The sequence below is a fragment of the Coregonus clupeaformis genome, chromosome 34, assembly GCF_020615455.1.
Source record: "Coregonus clupeaformis isolate EN_2021a chromosome 34, ASM2061545v1, whole genome shotgun sequence".
NCBI classification, from domain to species: domain Eukaryota; kingdom Metazoa; phylum Chordata; class Actinopteri; order Salmoniformes; family Salmonidae; genus Coregonus; species Coregonus clupeaformis.
Window position 1 is genome coordinate 42408355 of NC_059225.1, and position 21244 is coordinate 42429598.

The following is a 21244-nucleotide window of genomic DNA, read 5'->3' on the forward strand; positions in this document are numbered from 1 at the left end:
GAAAGTCTAAGAAGGTGCTAAATGTGATGCGCTATCTGACGGGGAAGGATTGGGGGGCTGGGCGTTCCTCATTGAGGACCATGTATGTTGCATTGATCCGATCTGTAATAGACTATGGCAGTATAGCGTATGGTTCGGCAGCCCGGACCTCATTTGAAAGGCTAGATGTCATACAGTGGCAAGGACTCAGAATAAGTAGTGGGGCGTTTCGGACGTCCCCAGTGGCTGCATTACAGGTGGAGATGGGGGATATGCCGTTGCAGATTAGGAGACAGCAGCTGGCAATTCATTATTGGGTCAACCTACAGGGACATGGGGTGAAATAGTTTTTACAGGCATGCTGGGAACATGAGCGAAGACAGAACACAAGCTTTGGGTGGGTGGGTAATACCCAGGCGAAGGAGATGGGATTGTATTGGAGGGAGTTTAGTCTAACGGTAGCTATTCCTGTAAATCCACCATGGCTACTCCCGCCTCCAGTAGTTGATCGAGAAGTGTTGGAGAGACTACAGAAAGATAGGGAGAGTGTTGATCCATCTGATTTGTTTAGGAGACGTCTGGATACTGTGTATCAGGATTTTGTGGCCATTTACACAGATGGTTCAAAAGATCCAAGGACAGGACGTACTGGGTCAGCATTTGTAGTGCAAGTATGTGGGGTGGAAGTCGGGAAATGCATTACAGATCATCTGGCTGTATATAAGGCCAGATGGGTCCCAACCCATGTGGGGGTGGAGGGGAACGAGGCAGTAGATGTACTGACTAAACAAGCACTTAGTAGTGGGGATGTTGACGTTGAAGTTTCAATGAGCAAGGCAGAGGCAAAAAGACTGATATATACAGTGATGGTGCAGAGATGGCAGGAGCAGTTGAATAGAGATAATAAGGGAATGCATTTATTTAAAGTACAGAGGAAAGTCGGGGAGGGGAGGACGGCAGGAAGGGACAGAAGAGAATAGGCTATTTTTACAAGATTAAGGGTGGGACACAGCCAGTTGAATAAGACATTAAATGTGATAGGAAAGCATCCAACAGGAAAGTGTGATTATTGTCAGGAAACAGAGACCGTGGAGCATGAATTGCTACAGTGTGGGCAATATCAGAGGGAAAGAGAGAGGATGAGATCTAGTATGAGGGAGAAGGGGATACAGGGATTAGTTTAAAGAGTATATTGAGTAGAACGTCATTAGATATAGTATCAAATATTTTGTTATCTTTTTTAAGAGCAACGGGGCTGGTAGGTAGGATTTAGATTATCCCTGTCTCTGGCCCACACTCCAGTACAGTAGGTGGCGGTAATGCACCATAACGTTGGATGCCAACCGCCGAAAAACCCCACTGAAGAAGAAGTACATCTCATTATTGCAATCTTTTTTGAATATTAGATGAGGGTTGTTGACGTCAAACGCCTGTATTCAATGGGGAGAGACGCTATCAGTGGAGGCTCCTCAGAGGAACATCCTCCACTGTGAATAATAATAATAATAATAATAATAGTACAACATTTTAAAAGTTATACTTTTTAGATAAAACTATACTACATATATTCACGTCACCAAATAATTTATTAAAATACACTGTTTTGCAATGAAGGTCTACAGTAGCCTCAACAGCACTCTGTAGGGTAGCCGGTGGACAGCTAGCTTCCTTCCTCATCTGGGTACATTGACTTCAATATAAAACCTAGGAGGCTCATGGTTCTCACCCCCTTCCATAGACTTACACAGTAATTATGACAACTTCTGGAGGATGTCCTCCAACCTATCAGCATGAACTGACATGTTGTCCACCCAATCAAAGGATCAGAGAATGAATTTAGTAATGAAAGCATAAGCTACAGCTATCTAGCACTGCAGTGCATAAAATGTGGTGAGTAGTTGTCTCAAAGTGAGAGAAAGACAATAGTTGAACTGTTTTGAACACATTAATGTATTCCAAAATGAAGGAGAAGCAAGAGAGAGATAGAGAGAGATTTTGTCATTTTTTTATTCACTTTCAGTTTCATTTACTTGCTAGCAAATGCAGCTAGCTAGTTTAGCCTACTCAAACACCCTGCTCAAACAGAGGGATTCTATGTTAGGTAGATGGCAATGACTCTCCAACACAACACTGGAACTCTTCCAAGTCAAGGTAAGCTTTTGGTTTTACTAATTTATTGCCACCGGGGCCAGCCGGTGTAAGTGCTAAACTGCTTACTGACTGTACACTGTAACTTTACTGCATGATTGTAGCGGGTTTACTAACACGTTAGTTCTATTAGCTATGTTGACTATGACGTTACTTTAGCTAATATGGTGACAACGATGTAGGCTGTGTGTAGCAGCTATGATATGGTTTGGCTTGGAAAGGTGTTTTTGCCTGGTCACATACTGCTGATGTGTTGTGCATTGAAGTCCATAAGTGTAGGGAAAAGGTGAGAGGAGGAGAGCGCATAGATGCGAGAAGGAATACAACGTGGCTGCTATGAAACTGAACTGCGTTTACGTGTGATCAGGGGTTTATTCATTCCGCCGATTCTGTTGAAAAACTTTTCTTAAATGGAAGCAAACGGAACTAAACAGTGATATACATACCTGAATTTGTCCAAATGAAACTCTCGTTTGCAACTGTTGGACTAATGATTACACCCTAGATCATAAGAGTGTGCGAGGCAGTATTGAATGTGTCTGTCCATGTGTCACTGTCTCTCACCTCAAATTTTTATCTCGACCTGTGTGCACCTACGTTGTAAATGTTCATTCATAGGCTAGGTTGTAGAAACTTCATGATGGGTATAGGAAAAATTTGAGTATCATGTAGTAGCCTAAACCTATCGCTGTTACATTGAACTGGGTGAATAGAATAGGAATGACAGTCATCCCCCCCAAAATCGTCCTCCTCATCTTAAACTGCACTGACCGCTACTGGACGCTATACTACTAGCCTCATCATGTCATGAACAGGCCTTTATATACTCTGATATAAAGTGTTTTTTCTCAAAGTTGCCGGGATGTCACGTGTCCTACTTATATCAGTACACTCGTAACAACTTAAGCATTACGAAACTTCTATTAGATCAAAAAAAACCTCATGTAGCAAATAAGCCAAACATTTTCTTGTTGACCTCCATACAAAAACTTGTTGCTTGGTGGGCGAAACAATGAAAAAACGCCACCTGCTGGAGGACAAAAACTCGTTGCTTGGTGGGCGAAACAACGAAAAAACGCCACCTGCTGGAGGGAGATTGGGCTCTAGCTCCACCACTGAGTTTAGGTTCTGGCCACTGTCTAGTGCTGGAAGACTGGCACTCGGGAGTTTAACTGACAGTCCAGTTGGATGATAAGCGAATCTCATGGAGTTACAGAGAGCTGTTCTCCAAAAAAATCCTCATATCAGAGAGAATAAGTTCGTGTTATGTTATGCGTTTGATAAATAAATGGGCACAAATCCAAGTGCATACACATAGTTCTGCACATTCTGCATAGGGACAAGTTGTTCCTTGCTGGGCGACAGCGTGCCGTGCGTCAAACGTGACGTAACTTCCGGGTAAGTTTTGTACAGCGCTGAGCGTGTTCAAATATGTATTTTCTACAACGTTAGAAAATGAGTTCCACCGGGATCTGCGACTAGCTTTTCAACTTTTCGATTGTGTATGTACAATACATGACATGCAGTCAGTCGTGGACCTTTAGAGGATGATGATATTTTCTGAATTCACAGTTTTATTTGGTCGGTGTGTAGCCTGTTGAGATGGAAGGATCAGTGTCATGGATGATGTTTCTCAGTTTACAGTCCAGCATGTCGATGTCGATTTTTGCCCAATGTTTTGTTGTTGACAATGTTGCCACAACAGTTATTATAGATATGATACACTCACTGTAACAGCTTGCTGTAACGTCAAGTTACACTGACGTATTTCATTCCACTTGTCCAGCAGAATGCCTTGTGAGGTGAAGCCCCGGTTCCTGGTTCTGTACGGGTCTCAGAAAGGCCAGGCGCAGTCCATAGCCGAGGGGATAGCTGACGAGGCCGAGGAGAGGGGACTGGTTGCTGACATCTACTGCTTGAGTGAAGGAGAGAAGGTAAAATTGACAAAATAGTGTTAACCTGCCCTGGCTTGTATTCCAATGCGGGCACAACACTGATGTGTGTCAAGCTGCTAAGGAAACAAAACTAGGTCTGTATGAGTGCATTTGTGGCAGAGTTGTTGTTACTGCTGGTCTTTTTTGCTCTGGTATGAATACTGATCCTGTTTTGGTATCCCCTCAGTTTAACTTGGAGAAGGAGAGTGCTCCTGTGGTGTTTGTTGTGTCTACCACTGGGGATGGGGACCCACCAGACACTGCCCTGAAGTTTGTGAAGAATATCAAGAAAAAGACCCTGCCCAGCGACCACTATTCACACCTCTGCTATGCTCTTATAGGTAAGGAAGGAGTGTGTGCCTAATCTTGGTTAACCCAGAACTAAATTATTGCGTAATAGGTCAGGTGCTCGATTAAGTTCCAGGTCCATACATGTTGAGAAAATAGATGCTAGAATGTGGAGCAGAACTGGAAGGAGGAGCTCTCGCTCTCTCTTTCGCTCTCTCTCTCTCTCTCTCTCTCTCTCTCTGCAAGTAAGGTGTATGGGTCAAATGTCCCCTCCCCTTCCAAATTTCGAAAGATGCTAACACCTGTGAAATTGTGATTTGTCCAAATAACCAGTGATGAAAAACCCAAGCACCGGAACTATTGCTGCTCTTTATCAATTGGTGCCCATAGTATAAAGACAGTTCTACGGTACCATTTATGTTTAAATAGTCAGTCCACGACAGATTAGTGTGTGCCTAAGACTAAGTGCCTAGTGCTGAGATTAATTGCTACAACCTTCATCTTTATCTTATTTGATGGCTTTAAAATAACAGATTCATTGATACATTACGTGTGATGATCAATATCTTGTTTTTCTCTGTGTCCTCCAGCTCTGGGTGATACAAACTATGAAAATTTCTGCAACTGTGGGAAGACTATTGACGGCCGTCTACAGGAACTTGGTGCTAAACATTTCTACGCAACAGGACATGCAGATGATGGTGTAGGGTAATGCCCAAGGTTTTTTGATAGGGAAAATAATACATTTTGTTACATGTTGATGTATGAGAAACACTCATCAAGTCCTGGCACTCACCTAAGAAGCTTTAAAGTAGGGGCACAATGTCTTCTTCAATCAGTAGCAATAAAAGTGGTATCAATACGGACACACTTTGAATGTACTTTCCCCATTTACCTCATGTCATCTCATTTGTGGTATGTGGCACATGACCTTTCGGATCCTTCACAGTGCTTATCTCTGAGTCTGAGTGGACTTTGCTTTCTGTCCAGGCTTCAGTTTGTGGTGGTCTGTTAGGGGGTTCCCCATGTTAATATTTTAACTCTTAATCCAAACCCTGTCCTGTGTGTGTGTGTGTCTAGGCTTGAGTTGGTGTTGGAACCCTGGCTTGAAGGACTGTGGGAGGCCATCAGAGGAGCGTTATTCAAGATGGCCGCCCCTCAGCCTGAGAGGGATGGCCATGTAAGGGACCTGAGAGCATCGTTGAACGAAACACCCGAATCATCAGCGACAGATGTCAAACTCCACCTCATGAGTCTTAACGAATCAGAACCCCAGAGCTCTGGCTCACTCAAAACAGCAGCGGAGTCAGAGAGTGCTAAGACTGAGCCCAAATCAGTTTCTCTGGCAGTTACAGAAGCAGCCTCTGAGACAGGGAGTGCAGTTACTGATCTCAGACCAGTGTCATTGACCAACAACTTTAGGACTGCTCCTAAACTAGATATTGTTGTCACTGATCCCAAGTCAGTGTTAGAGACACGGAGTGGAGCACCCCCTGCTGTTGTAGAAGTCTCTCTGACACGCTCCTTGCCCCCGCTGTCTGAGTCTGCCCTCAATGTCCCTGCTCTGCCTCCACCCTACCTGGATGTTACGCTCCAGGAAGCCACCATAGAAGAAGAGGTGGGTTGTGGTAATAGTTTTTTTTTTTGGCACTATGACATTGTTTACATCTCTCACTCATATTTGTTTGAATGATAACATCACCAGACACACTTTCCATATCCTGTCCCCCCCCAGACCAATGCTCCGGTCAGTAAGGAGACCCTACACGAGGTTCCAATCTCCAGGGCAGTCCAGCTGACCAGAGATGACTCAGTTAAAACAGCCCTTCTGATAGAGCTGGACATCTCAGTGAGTGGCAGGCCTTTCTTACTATATACACTGAGTGTACAAAACATTAAGGACACCTTCTTAATATTGAGTTGCACCCCCCACTTTTTCCCTAAGAACAGCCTCAATTTGTCGGGGCATGGACGCTACAGGGCGTCAAAAGTGTTACACAGGGATGCCGGTCCATGTTGACTCCAATGCTTCCCACAGTTGTGTCAAGTTGGCTGGATGAACTTTTTGGGTGGTGGACCATTCTTGATACATACGGGAAACTGTTGAGAGTGAAAAACAAAGCAGCATTGAAGTTCTTGACACAAACCGGTGCGCCTGGCACCTACTACTATACCCCGTTCAAAGACACTTCAATATTTTCTTTCCCATTGACCCTCTGAATGGCACACATACACAATCCATATCTCAATTGTCTCAAGGCTTAAAATCCTTATTTAAGCTGTCTCCTCCCCTTATAATAATATAATAATATGCCATTTAGCAGACACTTTTATCCAAAGCGACTTACAGTCATGTGTGCATAAATGTTTACGTATGGGTGGTCCCGGGGATCGAACCCACTACCCTGGCGTTACAAGCGCCATGCTCTACCAATTGAGCTACAGAGAATCTATACTGATTGAAGTGGATTTAACAAGTGACATCAATAAGGGATCATAGCTTTTACCTGGATTCACCTGGTCAGTCTATGTCATGGAAAGGGCAGGTGTACTTTAATATTTTGTACACTCAGTACAAAATATTATGCAGAGACCAAATATACTGGTCAGTAGTTCAAAATGGTGGTTAAACTAGTTTCTTTACTCCATCTTCTCCTCTGAGTACCTAGGCACATCCGATGGCCTACCAGCCTGGGGACTCGCTTGACGTGCTCTGCCCAAACAGATCCTCCGAGGTGGGGGAGCTGCTGCAGAGACTGTGCCTGCAGGACCAGAGGAGCCACCGTGTCCAGCTCTCACTGCGCAAAGACACCAAGAAAAAATGTATGCTGTTCTCTCTAGTCATACACAGGACAGGGACATTGTGTGTTTATAGTCTCTATAAGTTATATTGCGATTTAGTCATGACATTTAAGCTATATAAAACTGCATGTAACTACTCACATCTGTAATCGATGTAAAGTTGATTCAGTGTTGTTTCCCCTCCAGCTGCTCAGCTACCCCTCCTACATCCCAGAGAACAGCACTCTACACTACGTGCTCACCTGGAGTCTGGAGCTCAGGACTGTCCCTAAGAAGGTACCTTCTACTTTCACCATCTATACCTGAACTACCCAGTTCAGACCCTGTCTGAAAGGTTACTGCACTGCAGTAGGACAGAGACTCTTTAGTCTAGGTTCTACTGAGCATGGGCTCCCGAGTGGCGCGGTGGTCTAAGGTACTGCATCGCAGTGCTAGAGGCGTCATTACAGACCCTGGTTCGATTTCCAGGCTGTATCACAACCGGCCGTGATTGGGAGTCCCGTAGGGCGGCATTTTTAAAATCTTATTTTTAGTCCAGAACTAGGCTTAAATCTGTGTCTGATACTATTCTCCCTCCCTCCAGACATTTCTTCGTTCCCTGGTAGAGTGTACAGGAGACAGTGGCGAGAGGAGGAGACTACAGGAACTGTGTAGTAAACAGGGATCAGCCGACTACAACCTCTATGTCAGAGACCCCAGCCTAGGACTATTGGACCTGCTCAGGGCTTTCCCCACCTGCCAGCCCCCTCTCAGTCTTCTCATAGGTCAGAACCCACTCCCTCTCCTGTCAGTCATAATGTTTTAGCCAATCCGAGTGCATTGTTTTAGGTTTTACATGTCACAAAACATGTCTCTAGTTTCTAATGATCACCAATACAGGGAGCGCGTCAAAGGAAGGTACTGCTATTTCTCATCTATCCAGCAGAGGGCAGTATAGCCTCAGTAAATGCAGCATCAATCAAATTGTACATAGAGCGTTTTTCCCTGACTTCACTCTTTTCCTTCATTTTTCTTTTTTGGGACCCAACTTGGGTTTTTCATACAACCAATGTTCCTGCATAGCTTCAATCAAGTTGTTATCTATGACCCCAAAAAGGAAATTGTTAAATGGTGTATTCTTATTCTTGTGACCCACCAGTGGTTCCTGACTCACCATTTGGTCGCCCCTGACATGGAGAACTGTTGGCTGCAGACATTCGGGCATTATAGACTCTCATGGCATAAGGCCTAGAATTGCTCTGATGATGACTTGTGTAGATTTTGTTGTAGCCCATGGGAAAGGTTATTTATATCAGATGAATACATAAAAGTAATCTAAGCAATCTAATATTCATAAAAAATGTTTAGACTGGAACTGTTATTTGTCCCATTTGCACTTGCACGTTGCAATGTCCTCCCTCAAAAGAGCTGTTTCACAGCTTAATATCCAATGTCAAAGTTATTTTGGGCCTTTTTGCTAACTGCAGCACCTTCCCAGTAGTGGAACTGAGCGATGCAGATATCTGGCCATTTGGAAATGGGGACATTAGTACGGCTGGTGAAGAATGTGCTGGTGGAAGCGTTTTGGGGCCACCAGCTGTTGCTGGGGTCCTGTCATTGACTGTCCTACTACATTTGACAGGGACAGAGCTACAGCGCTGTGGACGGCAGGGCAGGCCAGGAGTTAACGATCACTACTGCTCTGACATTTACTGGCCTCACCCCATTTAGCTTGACTTTTTACTATGGTACTGAACCTCCTAGCTACAGATGCTGTGGAATGTAAAGGTTGGTTAAAGAGGTGATTTGTAATTGTAATACACTTTGGGGTTATGGTTTCTAATCATGACTTGTGCAATGGCCAAAAACCTGAAGGAACACAGACTTTTTTTACAACAAAAAATGAGATGTCACTCATAGTGTGAAAAATCTCAAACACTACTATAAAATATTAAAGGAATATCTTGTAATATGCATCATGTTGTCATAGTCTGTGATAGAAAGTCAGCTGTCAACTCAGAGACATGGCTGGGCTGTAGACAAACAGAAAGGGAATAAGACTGTGAATGGGCATGTTAAACCTGTCACTGAGGAGATGGGGAAGGCAGGGAGTGATAGAATTCCAGCGGTGCCTGGGGTGCTGGGTGCCCCAGGCACCCTGAGTTGTTTAATGTAGAAGAGAGAGAAGGGCTGAGTTAGTCCAGCTGTTTTGATTCTTTCTCTCTCTCTGCGTCTCTCTCACTCTGTCTCTCTCGCGCACTCTACCTGCTGTCTCTGTCTCTCTCTCTCTCGCGTGTGCACTCTACAGTCTCTCTCTCTCCTCTCTCTGTCCAGCTGTTTGGGTTACCTTAGGGTTGAAGGGAAAAACATTTAGTTTCTGGCAGAACTCAGCTGGTGCATATGGTGTAGTGTAAATGACGCTCTCTACTTGAATGGGGTTGAGGGTATTTTAGGAGATTGTAGTAGATTTTTCTAATGTTTTTTTTACCCTGCCCTAACCACTGATATTACTCAAAAAAAGAATATTTTGTTATAACATTGAACTCAAACTCTTTTCCTGCACCATATTCCTCAGAGGCCTCATGGCCAGACACCAAATTACCCCAAAAGAGGGCACCTTCATAGCTGACATTGAAATAAGGTGGACATTAACTATCTTCATCCTACAGGCACCAGATCTACACTCTAGGGATCTCAGAAGTGTATAACTTTATGATTTCATGAATACAGAAGTATGCCCTAAAATAAACCTGAGTGTGTGCTAAGAAAAAAGGACTTGGAGGTTGGGTGAAGTAGCTGAAGTAGCTTCCTCCTCCTCCCATTCCTCCATTGACAGTGATCTAGATGGAAACATCAGACATGGGATAGTGATGGATGGATGGATATACTTCCACCAGTTGTTTTCCTTGTTCTTTCAGAACATTTGCCCAAACTGCAACCAAGACCGTACTCAGCGGCAAGGTAAGCTGGTCTCATAGTTCCTACAATGTTTCATTGTTTTCCTAATGTTTAACCTAGACTTTACTTCTTCAAATCAAACAAACCTAAAACCTGCTGTATGGAAAATATTGGGTGACTCTGAATGACAACATAATGATGTTTGTTTCCAACATTAGGGATGTTTTCCTAAAGAAGTTAAATTGTCTTTGTGTTTTGTTTCCTTGCCACGATACTAACGAGTATTCAGACAAACACACACATGCTCAGTAACACACAGCGAATGAGAGTGGGAAACCATTACATTATCCCCTACATTACTGTCCATGAGTACCATTTTAAACACGTCAACACTGGTTTCCTATGCTCATTAGTTGTGTGTTAGTTTGTGTGTGTGTGTGTGTGTGTGTGTGCGTGCTTCGGTGGGGGACTGTAGTCGATCAGATACAGCTGGAGCATTAGGAGGCTGCATCATTGATGCTGTGGTCAATAGAGGTCCCCAGAGGCCTGCAGGATGGGAATACTGAAAATCAGAGAGAGATAGGGAGGAGATGGGGAAGAAAGAGGGAGGAGATAGAGAAATCAAAATGCGAGAGGGAGAGAGCAGTCCACCAGATGGAGAGGAATCGGTGAAAGAGGTAGAGGGAGAAAGAGGGGAATATTAAAGAGGGAGAGAGAGAGAGTACAGTTGGTGTTTGTGGATGAGAACCAAAGGGTTGTTTACTCTGTGCAATGTAGAGTATAGCCTGCCCTGTTTTATCTATATATTGTAGCACATCTACAGTATCTAATGATGTGTCACATTCACTTTCACACTTATTTCCATAGCCTAATTAGTGGCGCACCAACAGGACACTTACTTCCTTGCTATGGTATACAGTCAGCCACAGTGTCTGCTAAATGACTAAAATGCACTTACAGTGCAGTGAAAAAGTATTTGGCACCTTTCTAATTCTCTCTACTTTTGCAAAATAGAGTAAATCAGAAAGGGGGAAAATACTTTTTCAGTGCACTTTATTTACCCTCCACATAATGTACTTTTACAACAAGATTGTACACTAAAGCGGAAAACTCACCAGAAGGGGGCGGGCGAAGAAAGCAGAGCCAGGCGGGTGGAAAGGACAGGCAGAGCAGTGACTGTATGCTAGCAGGATAGTTCCATATCGCCATCTTTGCTGTTTGCGATGTTGTTTCTATAAGTGGATAAATTGTTCTAATTGAGCATGTAAGGTAAAGCCTCGACCCTTAGCTACCTCTTGTCCTTCTCTCCCTCTACCCTTTCCCTTCCTCTCTCCTCCAGCTCCAGTAGGAGACATCCAGGTCGGCTGCACTTTGTGTTCAACGTCATAGAGTTTCCAGCATGCACTTGGAGACCCACGGGGAGGTGGGGCCTGTGTACTGGTTGGCTCTCTGACCTCGTCGACCCCATCCTGTTGCACCCTGGGAAGTCTCAGCCCTCCAGCACCCCAGCCCTCCCTAAGGTGAGTAGAGGAGTAACCTATGTGTGTGTTTGTGCGCGTGTGACACAGCGTAACACTTTTTTACCTTTGACCCCAGGTCCATGTGAGTCTGCGTCAGAACTGCTCCTTCCGCCTGCCCTCTGACCGCTCAAAACCCCTCATCATGATTGGACCAGGCACCGGCGTCGCGCCCTTCATTGGTTTCCTCCAACAAAGGTACAGCCCACAAAGATGGAGGATTCATACTAACCTTCCCAGGCTACTCTTCTGTTATAAGTGATGCTTGTTTGTCTGATTAGTGGAACTGGTGAGTTATTTGAGTTTTGATGACAAACTTCTTGTGAAGCTTACTCTCTATCAGTGTGCACTGGTCAAGAACATAAATATGTTAATCACCAGGTTGCTATAACAACCATACGCAACAGGAAGTGTTTCAGCTTTGATGAGTGTGTCATCAAATTTAGTGTTTACTGTGATGTCGAGTGGTAATTAATCAAGTTTTTTCATTAATCTCCATAATAAATTACAATAGATCCCATCAAAGATTCACAACACTCTCTTTCCAAATGTGTATGGTGGTAATGGTAGTAATATTGCAGACATGGCTGTGATTAACACTTGTATTTCACTTAAACTACCTGTAGGAGGAAATTGTCTGGCCTCTAAATGCGGATCTAAGGTCAGCTTTGCATTCTACCCCTAATGGTTAAGGTCAGGATTTGGAGAGGGTAAGCTGATCCTAGATCTGTGCCTAAGGGCAACATCCCACTGAGGTAATAAGACAAGCCATTCCAGAGCTGCTGTCTGTCTGGTGTTTATGACTGTAATGAACAGTTATGGGTCAAACTGGCCGATGGAGACGTATTGATTTGAATGTAAAGAGACCAGTAGACCGTCTGTGTGTCGTTAATGTAAATCATAGCTGGTGATTACTGGGGTGGTGTAAAAGCAATATTGACCTGTGCGGATGTGTGTGAGTGTGTGAATGTCTGTGCATCTCTGTGTGTGTGTGCGCGTGCACATGCGTGTGCCTTGTAAAAGACCAGCCGTTAACATAGATGGAATACATAAGTAATGGCTTGTAGAACAGTCCTGTGTAGCTCAGTTGGAAGAGCATGGCGCTTGCAACGCCAGGGATTGTGGGTTCGTTTCCCACGGGGGGCCAGTATGAAGAAAAAAAAAAAGTATGCACTCACTAACTGTAAGTCGCTCTGGATAAGAGAGTCTGCTAAATGACTAAAATGTAAATGTAGAAGGTGCTGCTTGGTGTAATTTGACAAGACTAACTTTGTGGGTCATTTGGGATAGCTAAGCGTACACCAAAAGCCTACTAACATCATCTTACACCTAGGGCTGTTGCGGTGACTGTATTACCGACAGTTAACGCAGTAAAATTCCACGTGACTGTTGAGTCACCGTAATCTCCTCGTATGCACTCTGGACATGCATTAGTAGTACCCAACTCGCTAACGATCATCAGGTCGCTAATGGCCTGGTACTCAGGGCTCTATTGTCCCTCTAACCACTCTGACATCAATGCAAATGCAATATAAAATCACATCAAACACATCATCAAAACAGTATGTTCTTTTAAAACTCACCTCACTGTGATTGATCAATTTGAAGAAAGAAATTCAACAACAGGTTGAAACTGAGTGGGAAAACATGGTCATTGTGGATGTTCTTTTCAAAGCACAACACAATGAAATGGGCAGCGCTTTCTAAGGTGATGATTAATTCAGAATGTCCATATGCATATTAGAGTTTATGCATACGCATAGGCCTATGAGCCCAATCCCCCCCCCCAAAAAACAAACCCTGAATTAAAATAAAGATTGTGCTGTTATACAATACATAGCCTATCTCATATTACGCATCGCAGAAAAACATATAAAAAAAAAACTGATTTAAGATTTATTTGGGACATAATTGGTATAGCCTGTACTCCAAACTTAATCAAATTATATTAATCGCCTTTGAGTGTGGACTGTATTATTATGCATACTGGATGGACTTAGTTACCTTATGCTATGCTCCAAACTTTCTATTCATGAGTCTGGGAAAGAACGTATAGGCCTAGGCAATGCTGTTGGTTCATTGATTGTGCAGGATGGCTTAGAGTTAGCCTACAATTAAAGTGAATTTGTATTTGATTTTGAATAGCCTAGTAATAGGGCATTTTTTATATTTTCATAATTAACAGGCTGACACATTACCATTTAGCTACAGAATATCTCCCCACTGTGCGGTTCCATCTTCTCCTCTCTCTCCTTCATTCCTTTCTCCATTACGCAGAGAGAGGGGGCTGTCAACAGTTTAATGAAATAGGTTTCGTTGTGAATACATGTTACTATCGATGTTCCCGAACAGATTTCACTAGGTTTCCCAAATTAAGCACTGGCTAAATGCAGGAACAGGGTTGGAGAGCCCATGGCATACAGAGTTTGGGCGGAATATCAGTTGTCGCCCAGCAAGAGGCCTGGAAAAACGCCTGAAAAACGCCTGAAAAATGAACCAGCGGGAAAGCGGCCTCCATTCACAATTCGAGTGCATATGGATGACGTCTTTTTTCCCCTGTTCCTGCCCATTTGATAATGGGCATTCTAAATCTAAACTAATTTCACATATTAGTAAAGACAGGATTAAATTAAGAATGGTGAAAATATGATACCCTTGAGGAGAGAACAGTGTGTGCAGCCTGAGGCAAGGAACAGAGCGCAAGCTTTTTTTGCTACTTTCTCAAATCATCAATAACCTATAGTCGCATCATGCAGCCCATATATGTTTTGATTTCTAAGACATTCTAAGGTTTGTATCATTCACAACTAAAGTTGCCAAATAACTCTAAATCTAGCGTGTAGGACCTGTCTCAAATGATCACTTTTACGCTCAACATAGCCACTTCATATGCACACTCGCTCCGGAATGGGAAAAATATCCTTTCTATTTTATTCAGTTAATTATATTCTTCTTAGTATAAAATCATATAATATAAAATAATGGCACAGGACTTATAAGCATATCTTGTCTGCTAAATGAACAAGCCTGCAGCTTCTTTAGACCTGCCTAAAATAAATAATGGATTTATTGTGATGGTGTATATTAAATTGATTTATTCAACTTTTTGAAATGTAGATGTTCTAAAGGCACACATCAGCAGCTTGTAAGCATTGAAGCCTGTAGATGCCAAATGTGTTTATGTTCATTGAAACCGGCAGTCTTTTGCATGACAATAACCGGCTGACAAAATGTCATGACCGCCACAGCAGTACTTACACCAACATCCTACTAACATCATCTTACCCCAACAGCCTACTAACATCATCGTTAACCAACAGCCTACTAACATCATCTTACCCCAACAGCATACTAACATCATCTCAACCAACAGCCGACTAACATCATCTCAACCAACAGCCTACTAACATCATCCTACTAACATCATCTTACCCCAACATCCTACTAACATAATCTTTCACCAACATCCTACTAACATCTTACCCCAACATCCTACTAACATCATCTTTAACCAACAGCCTACTAACATCATCTTTAACCAACAGCCTACTAACATCATCTTACCCCAACAGCCTACTAACATCATCTTTAACCAACAGCCTACTAACATCATCTTTATCCAACAGCCTACTAACATCATCTTTAACCAACAGCCTACTAACATCATCTTTAACCAACAGCCTACTAACATCATCTTAACCCAACAGCCTACTAACATCATCTTACCCCAACAGCCTACTAACATCATCTCAACCAACAGCCGACTAACATCATCTTACCCCAACATCCTACTAACATAATCTTACCCCAACATCCTACTAACATCTTACCCCAACATCCTACTAACATAATCTTTAACCAACAGCCTACTAACATAATCTTACCCCAACATCCTACTAACATCATCTTACCCCAACATCCTACTAACATCATCTTACCCCAACATCCTACTAACATCATCTTACCCCAACATCCTACTAACATCATCTTACCCCAACATCCTACTAACATCATCTTTAACCAACATCCTACTAACATCATCTTTAACCAACATCCTACTAACATCATCTTACCCCAACATCCTACTAACATCATCTTTAACCAACAGCCTACTAACATCATCTTTAACCAATAGCCTACTAACATCATCTTACCCCAACATCCTACTAACATCATCTTACCCCAACAGCCTACTAACATCATCTTACCCCAACAGCCTACTAACATCATCTTTAACTAACATCATCTTTAACCAACAGCCTACTAACATCATCTTTAACCAACAGCCTACTAACATCATCTTTAACCAACATCCTACTAACATCATCTTACCCCAACATCCCACTAAAATAATCTTTAACCAACAGCCCACTAACATCATCTTTAACCAACAGCCTACTAACATCATCTTAGATTAGGTGGCCATGATGGTACCCCAACATCCTACTAACATCATCTTACCCCAACATCCTACTAACATGATCTTTAACCAACAGCCTACTAACATCATCTTACCCCAACATCCTACTAACATAATCTTACCCCAACATCCTACTAACATAATCTTACCCCAACATCCTACTAACATATTACCCCAACATCCTACTAACATCATCTTTAACCAACAGCCAACTAACATCATCTTTAACCAACAGCCAACTAACATCATCTTTAACCAACAGCCTACTAACATCATCTTTAACCAACAGCCTACTAACATCATCTTACCCCAACAGCCGACTAACATAATCTCAACCAACAGCCTACTAACATCATCTTTAACCAACAGCCTACTAACATCATCTTTAACCAACAGCCTACTAACATCATCTTACCCCAACAGCCAACTAACATCATCTTTAACCAACAGCCAACTAACATCATCTTTAACCAACAGCCTACTAACATCATCTTTAACCAACAGCCTACTAACATCATCTTACCCCAACAGCCGACTAACATCATCTCAACCAACAGCCTACTAACATCATCTTACCCCAACATCCTACTAACATCATCTTTCACCAACATCCTACTAACATCTTACCCCAACATCCTACTAACATAATCTTTAACCAACAGCCAACTAACATCATCTTTAACCAACAGCCTACTAACATCATCTTTAACCAACAGCCTACTAACATCATCTTTAACCAACAGCCTACTAACATCATCTTTAACCAACAGCCTACTAACATCATCTTACCCCAACATCCTACTAACATCATCTTACCCCAACATCCTACTAACATAATCTTTATCCAACAGCCTACTAACATAATATTTAACCAACAGCCTACTGACATCATCTTATCCCAACATCCTACTAACATCATCTTATCCCAACATCCTACTAACATCATCTTACCCCAATATCCTACTAACATCATCTTACCCCAACATCCTACTAACATAATCTTTAACCAACAGCCTACTAACATCATCTTACCCAAACATCCTACTAACATCATCTTTAACCAACATCCTACTAACATCATCTTACCCCAACATTACATTTACATTTACATTTTAGTCATTTAGCAGACGCTCTTATCCAGAGCGACTTACAGAAGCAATTAAGGTTAAGTGCCTTGCTCAAGGGCACATCGACAGATTTTTCACCTAGTCGGCTCGGGGATTAGAACCAGCGACCTTTCGGTTACTGGCACAACGCTCTTACCCACTAAGCTACCTGCCGCCTTACCCCTACCTGCCGCCTTACCCCTACTAACATCATCTTACCCCAACATCCTACTAACATCATCTTACCCCAACATCCTTCTAACATCATCTTTAACCAACATCCTACTAACATCATCTTAGATGTTGGCCTAGTCATGTTATTATGACTAAATAGAATACCCAGTATCACTCGTCATTGTGTCAGAGCACGAATAAAGTTGTTCCCATACAGCTTGCTGGCCTGAATGTTTCATCCAGACTGTACTTTTATACCTCAATGATTCAGACAGAGTGACTTGACTACTGAGCTGTTTACCAGTCAACTCCAGTTGTCATGTTTCTCTGATGTCTTCCGATGTGACACTGTTGTTTGGTATTCACTGGCGTGTGTGTGTCAGTATTCTGAGGTGATGCTGGTTGGTTGTTAATCACGTGTGTCTGTGTGTGTGTATATATTAAGGTGACGCTGTGTTGGTTGTTAATGGCTGGTGTTTTTTTGTTGGGGCTGACTGCGTTGTGATGAATGTTCTAGAAGGTTACTGATGTTTCTCAATGGGGAGAGCTGTCTGTTGTCTGCACCTGTAGGACAACACCTCCACGGGACTGATGAATGGCTAACACCGCTACCAACACCGCTACCATGACAAGGTCACATGCCACCCGCCAACTACACCAAAGTGTGTGTGTGTGTGTGTGTGGTTGATTACTTATGTTGCTAGTCCGACTACGCCAACTGTCAATGTCGGGATGGGGAGTGTTCTCTCATATGACGTTCAGTGACCTGACCTCACCTCACAGTTGTGTCCTGCTGTTCAGTGCATTAGTTCACTTTAAAGCTTTTCCATTTTCTTGTGACCATCAACTAAAGAAACCAATGTCTATTGGCACAGCCCAGGCTTTAGCCTTGACCTAGAAAAAACTAGCACAGTCCCATCTGGAGAAAAGATGCTCTCCAGTGTGTTTTTCTAAATTGTTCTTAGTGAGCTTCTTTAGTGTAGTATGGGGCTGCAAATTCAATGTCTGTTTTGTATGGAATGTCATTGTTTATTTATTGAACCCTTATTTTACCAGGTAAGTTGGCTGAGAACACATTCTCATTTACAGCAATGACCTGGGGAATAGTTACAGGGGAGAGGAGGGAGGATGAATGAGCCAATTAGAAGCTGGTGATGATTAGGTGGCCATGATGGTATGCGGGCCAGATAGGGAATTTAGCCAGGACACCAGGGTTAACAACCCTACTCTTACGATAAGTGCCATGGGATCTTTAATGACCACAGAGTCAGGATATTCATTCCGTTTAACGATCCGTCCGAAAGACGGCACCCTACACAGGGCAATGTCCCCAATCACTGCCCTGGGGCATTGGGATCTTTTTTCAGACCAGAGGAAAGAGTGCCTCCTACTGGCCCTCCAACACCACTTCTAGCAGCATCTGGTCTCTCATCCAGGGACCGACCAGGACCAATCCTGCTTAGCTTCAGAGGCAAGCCAGCAGTGTGATCTGCTCATATGCCCAAGGAATCTTACATTAAGCGTCCTCTTACATGTTTAAGGTTTTTCAGATTACATAGCTATCAAGTTACATGATGTACCTTCTTTCAAACCTGATTGATATAACTGGGACATTCCACTCTATAGCATTCTGAAAATGTTTAATGTCTACAATAACACCAATCAGGAACATATATGGTAGTGATGGTACATAGCAACCTTCAGTAAGCCCTGATGATTGGCTGTAGAAAGGCGACTTCTCGCCTCTTAAGTGCAGTCTGACAGTCCTTTTCTCTCCTTTATACTCCTACATAGACAGTCCTTTTCTCTATATAAAGCTTTTCACTGCTGGAAGGCGAAGAAGAAGCTGGGGCAAATGATCTTTCAGTGCACCTATCTCTCTTCTCTCTCTTTCTCTCTTTTATTTTCTCTCCCTCGTCTCTTCATGCCCCCCCCCCTCTCTGCTTGTCTCGCTCTCTTTCTCTAGTAGTCTGCTTGTCTTTCTCCACTCTCTCTCCCCTTTGTACAGTACCCAAATTAAGATTCCAAACAAGGCGTCTACCCCTGATGCTGTGCTTTGATAATAGATAACAACGTACATTTTGACAGCAGGATGCTTTATCACCAACAAAACCTGAAGGTGCCTCCTTTTAAGCAACAAAAACAGCATGGGGACGCTTCAATTCTTCCTCCTCCCTCTCTCCCTCCATCGCTCCCTCTCCCCTCCCCCTTCCATCATTCTGTCTTCCTCTGTCAATCAATGGATGTTTTGAAAAGTACTTTGTGCCACTTTGTAACCACGGAAGCAAAATAGAGAGGGAGCGGTTGAAGGGTCATAACTGGCTCAGTGGAATCTGGAGACCTCCGGCTGTCTGATATTGATTAGTCATGTCTGAGCTTAAGGATGAGTAATGGAGCAGGATGACCTTACCTCAGGATCAGGCTGGGTTGTTACAAACCTTAAACAGTCAGGGTAGCATGCTGTTTTCATTCATCAGTGCAACAAGAGGTCTGATTGACGTTATTTATTGAGGTTGTTCATCGGATGACAGGTAGAGTTTTTGTTAATGTAAACTGCTCTCCATAGTTTTGCCATATTCAGCTGAATGCATTCAAAATCGGGCATGCTAAACGTCAGTAATCATAGCTCAGTGGCACTTCCTGGAATTATCGCGTACAGGCACATTTTGTCACAGTCTCTTAAAACTCTCACAACACCGTTTACGCAGAGCATCAAACCCCATTGGACATGAAAAGGGGCAGAGGAGACCTTGCTCCTGCTGAATCACAGTTTCCCCTGCTCCCTGTTCATCAGAGAGGCATTGAGAGGCAACCGCCTTCTTTGGACCCAAAATTGAGTATCTGGCTGTAATATTGTGATGCTGCTTCCCTCAGGGCCTGTGTTCTGGGCAGAGATGTGATTTGTATTCAGAGTGAGGGGCTGGTGTGGTCTGTGTGGCGCTGTAGAATTGGAAGCCAGGTTTTTCATATTGATTTTGATCCTTGTGGGGAGGGGTGAGTGAGGCGAGGCGTAGAGAGAAGAGGAGCCCAGTTAAATTAGTTTACTGACTTTTACTCAGGAATTGCAGATTGACTAATGGATGATGTCACTTGTTTGGTCTGCTTACCTAAGGGAGGCTTCATGAGACTTATTGGAATGCTCAGGATCGGAGCATTCAGAAACCTTGTCCTGTCTCTGTCGGCACATTGTGAAAATTCCCTCCTGTTGAACCAGACTCAGGAGTCCGAATGCCATGACAGAGAAAAGGCCTATGTCATATCCAGGGGTCTTGTTAAAAGCTATCTACTGTACTTTGCTTGTGAATTACCAGTCCTTTTCCTACAAAACATTGTCATTGTCGTCCAGAGCGAGTTTCAAGTCACACCTCTTTATGAAATGACAAATGTGACGTCAGTCCCCTCACAATGACACATTCTGTGGATGTGAATGGGTTAGGTATTACACCCAGGAAGTAGCATCTTATCCTTGAGGGCCTCTGACTACTGCATCTCTCCACAAAGAGCACTCCATCCATCCTTCTTCCAGCTTTTCTTCTGTAGCTCTTTCTGAATAGATGTTCTTTGGGCACCTCTCTCTCTCTGCCCAGATGGGGTATGGTGATGGCGCTTGATCTTTAGATGGCCAGATGACTGATGCATTGGTAAAGGTTGGAGGTCGTGTATGTGATCAGTAGAAGAGAGCTGTCACCCCCCCAGCAGGTGTGCTGTGTAGATAGCATCACACCGCCTTAGCGGTTTGTGTCTTTGAGCCACCTCGGCGCAAAGGATTCTGGGAGCCCTGCCAGACTCGTTGGCCACAGGAGTAATCACTTTTATAGAAGCGGGGCTGACGTGCAGGGGGAGATACACATACAATATACACATACACACCAGTGTTTTCCATTAGCGCCGGCCGTCGGCTAATCAGACAGTTACAATAACTTTTTCCACTTCATATTAACTAGGCTACCTTTCATTTAAAGGTTTCAAATCGCTAGTCCGTAGTACCCTCTCCCGCTA

The 21244-nt window shown here is 43.3% G+C and overlaps 1 protein-coding gene across 1 annotated transcript in view; it reads left to right on the forward strand.

Annotated features, from left to right (window-relative positions):
- The first annotated feature begins 3535 nt into the window (after nucleotides 1-3535).
- Nucleotides 3536-21244, forward strand: part of LOC121549907 (methionine synthase reductase-like) — a 31883-nt gene continuing 14174 nt past the window's right edge. Inside the window, exons 1-12 of the mRNA XM_045210583.1 lie at nucleotides 3536-3629; nucleotides 3914-4061; nucleotides 4249-4402; nucleotides 4940-5057; nucleotides 5430-5967; nucleotides 6085-6198; nucleotides 7019-7179; nucleotides 7346-7427; nucleotides 7735-7915; nucleotides 10049-10091; nucleotides 11368-11548; nucleotides 11625-11743. Coding sequence (XP_045066518.1) covers nucleotides 3918-4061; nucleotides 4249-4402; nucleotides 4940-5057; nucleotides 5430-5967; nucleotides 6085-6198; nucleotides 7019-7179; nucleotides 7346-7427; nucleotides 7735-7915; nucleotides 10049-10091; nucleotides 11368-11548; nucleotides 11625-11743 — 1835 coding nt within the window. The 5' untranslated portion in view covers nucleotides 3536-3629; nucleotides 3914-3917. The remainder of the gene's footprint in view (nucleotides 3630-3913; nucleotides 4062-4248; nucleotides 4403-4939; nucleotides 5058-5429; nucleotides 5968-6084; nucleotides 6199-7018; nucleotides 7180-7345; nucleotides 7428-7734; nucleotides 7916-10048; nucleotides 10092-11367; nucleotides 11549-11624; nucleotides 11744-21244) is intronic.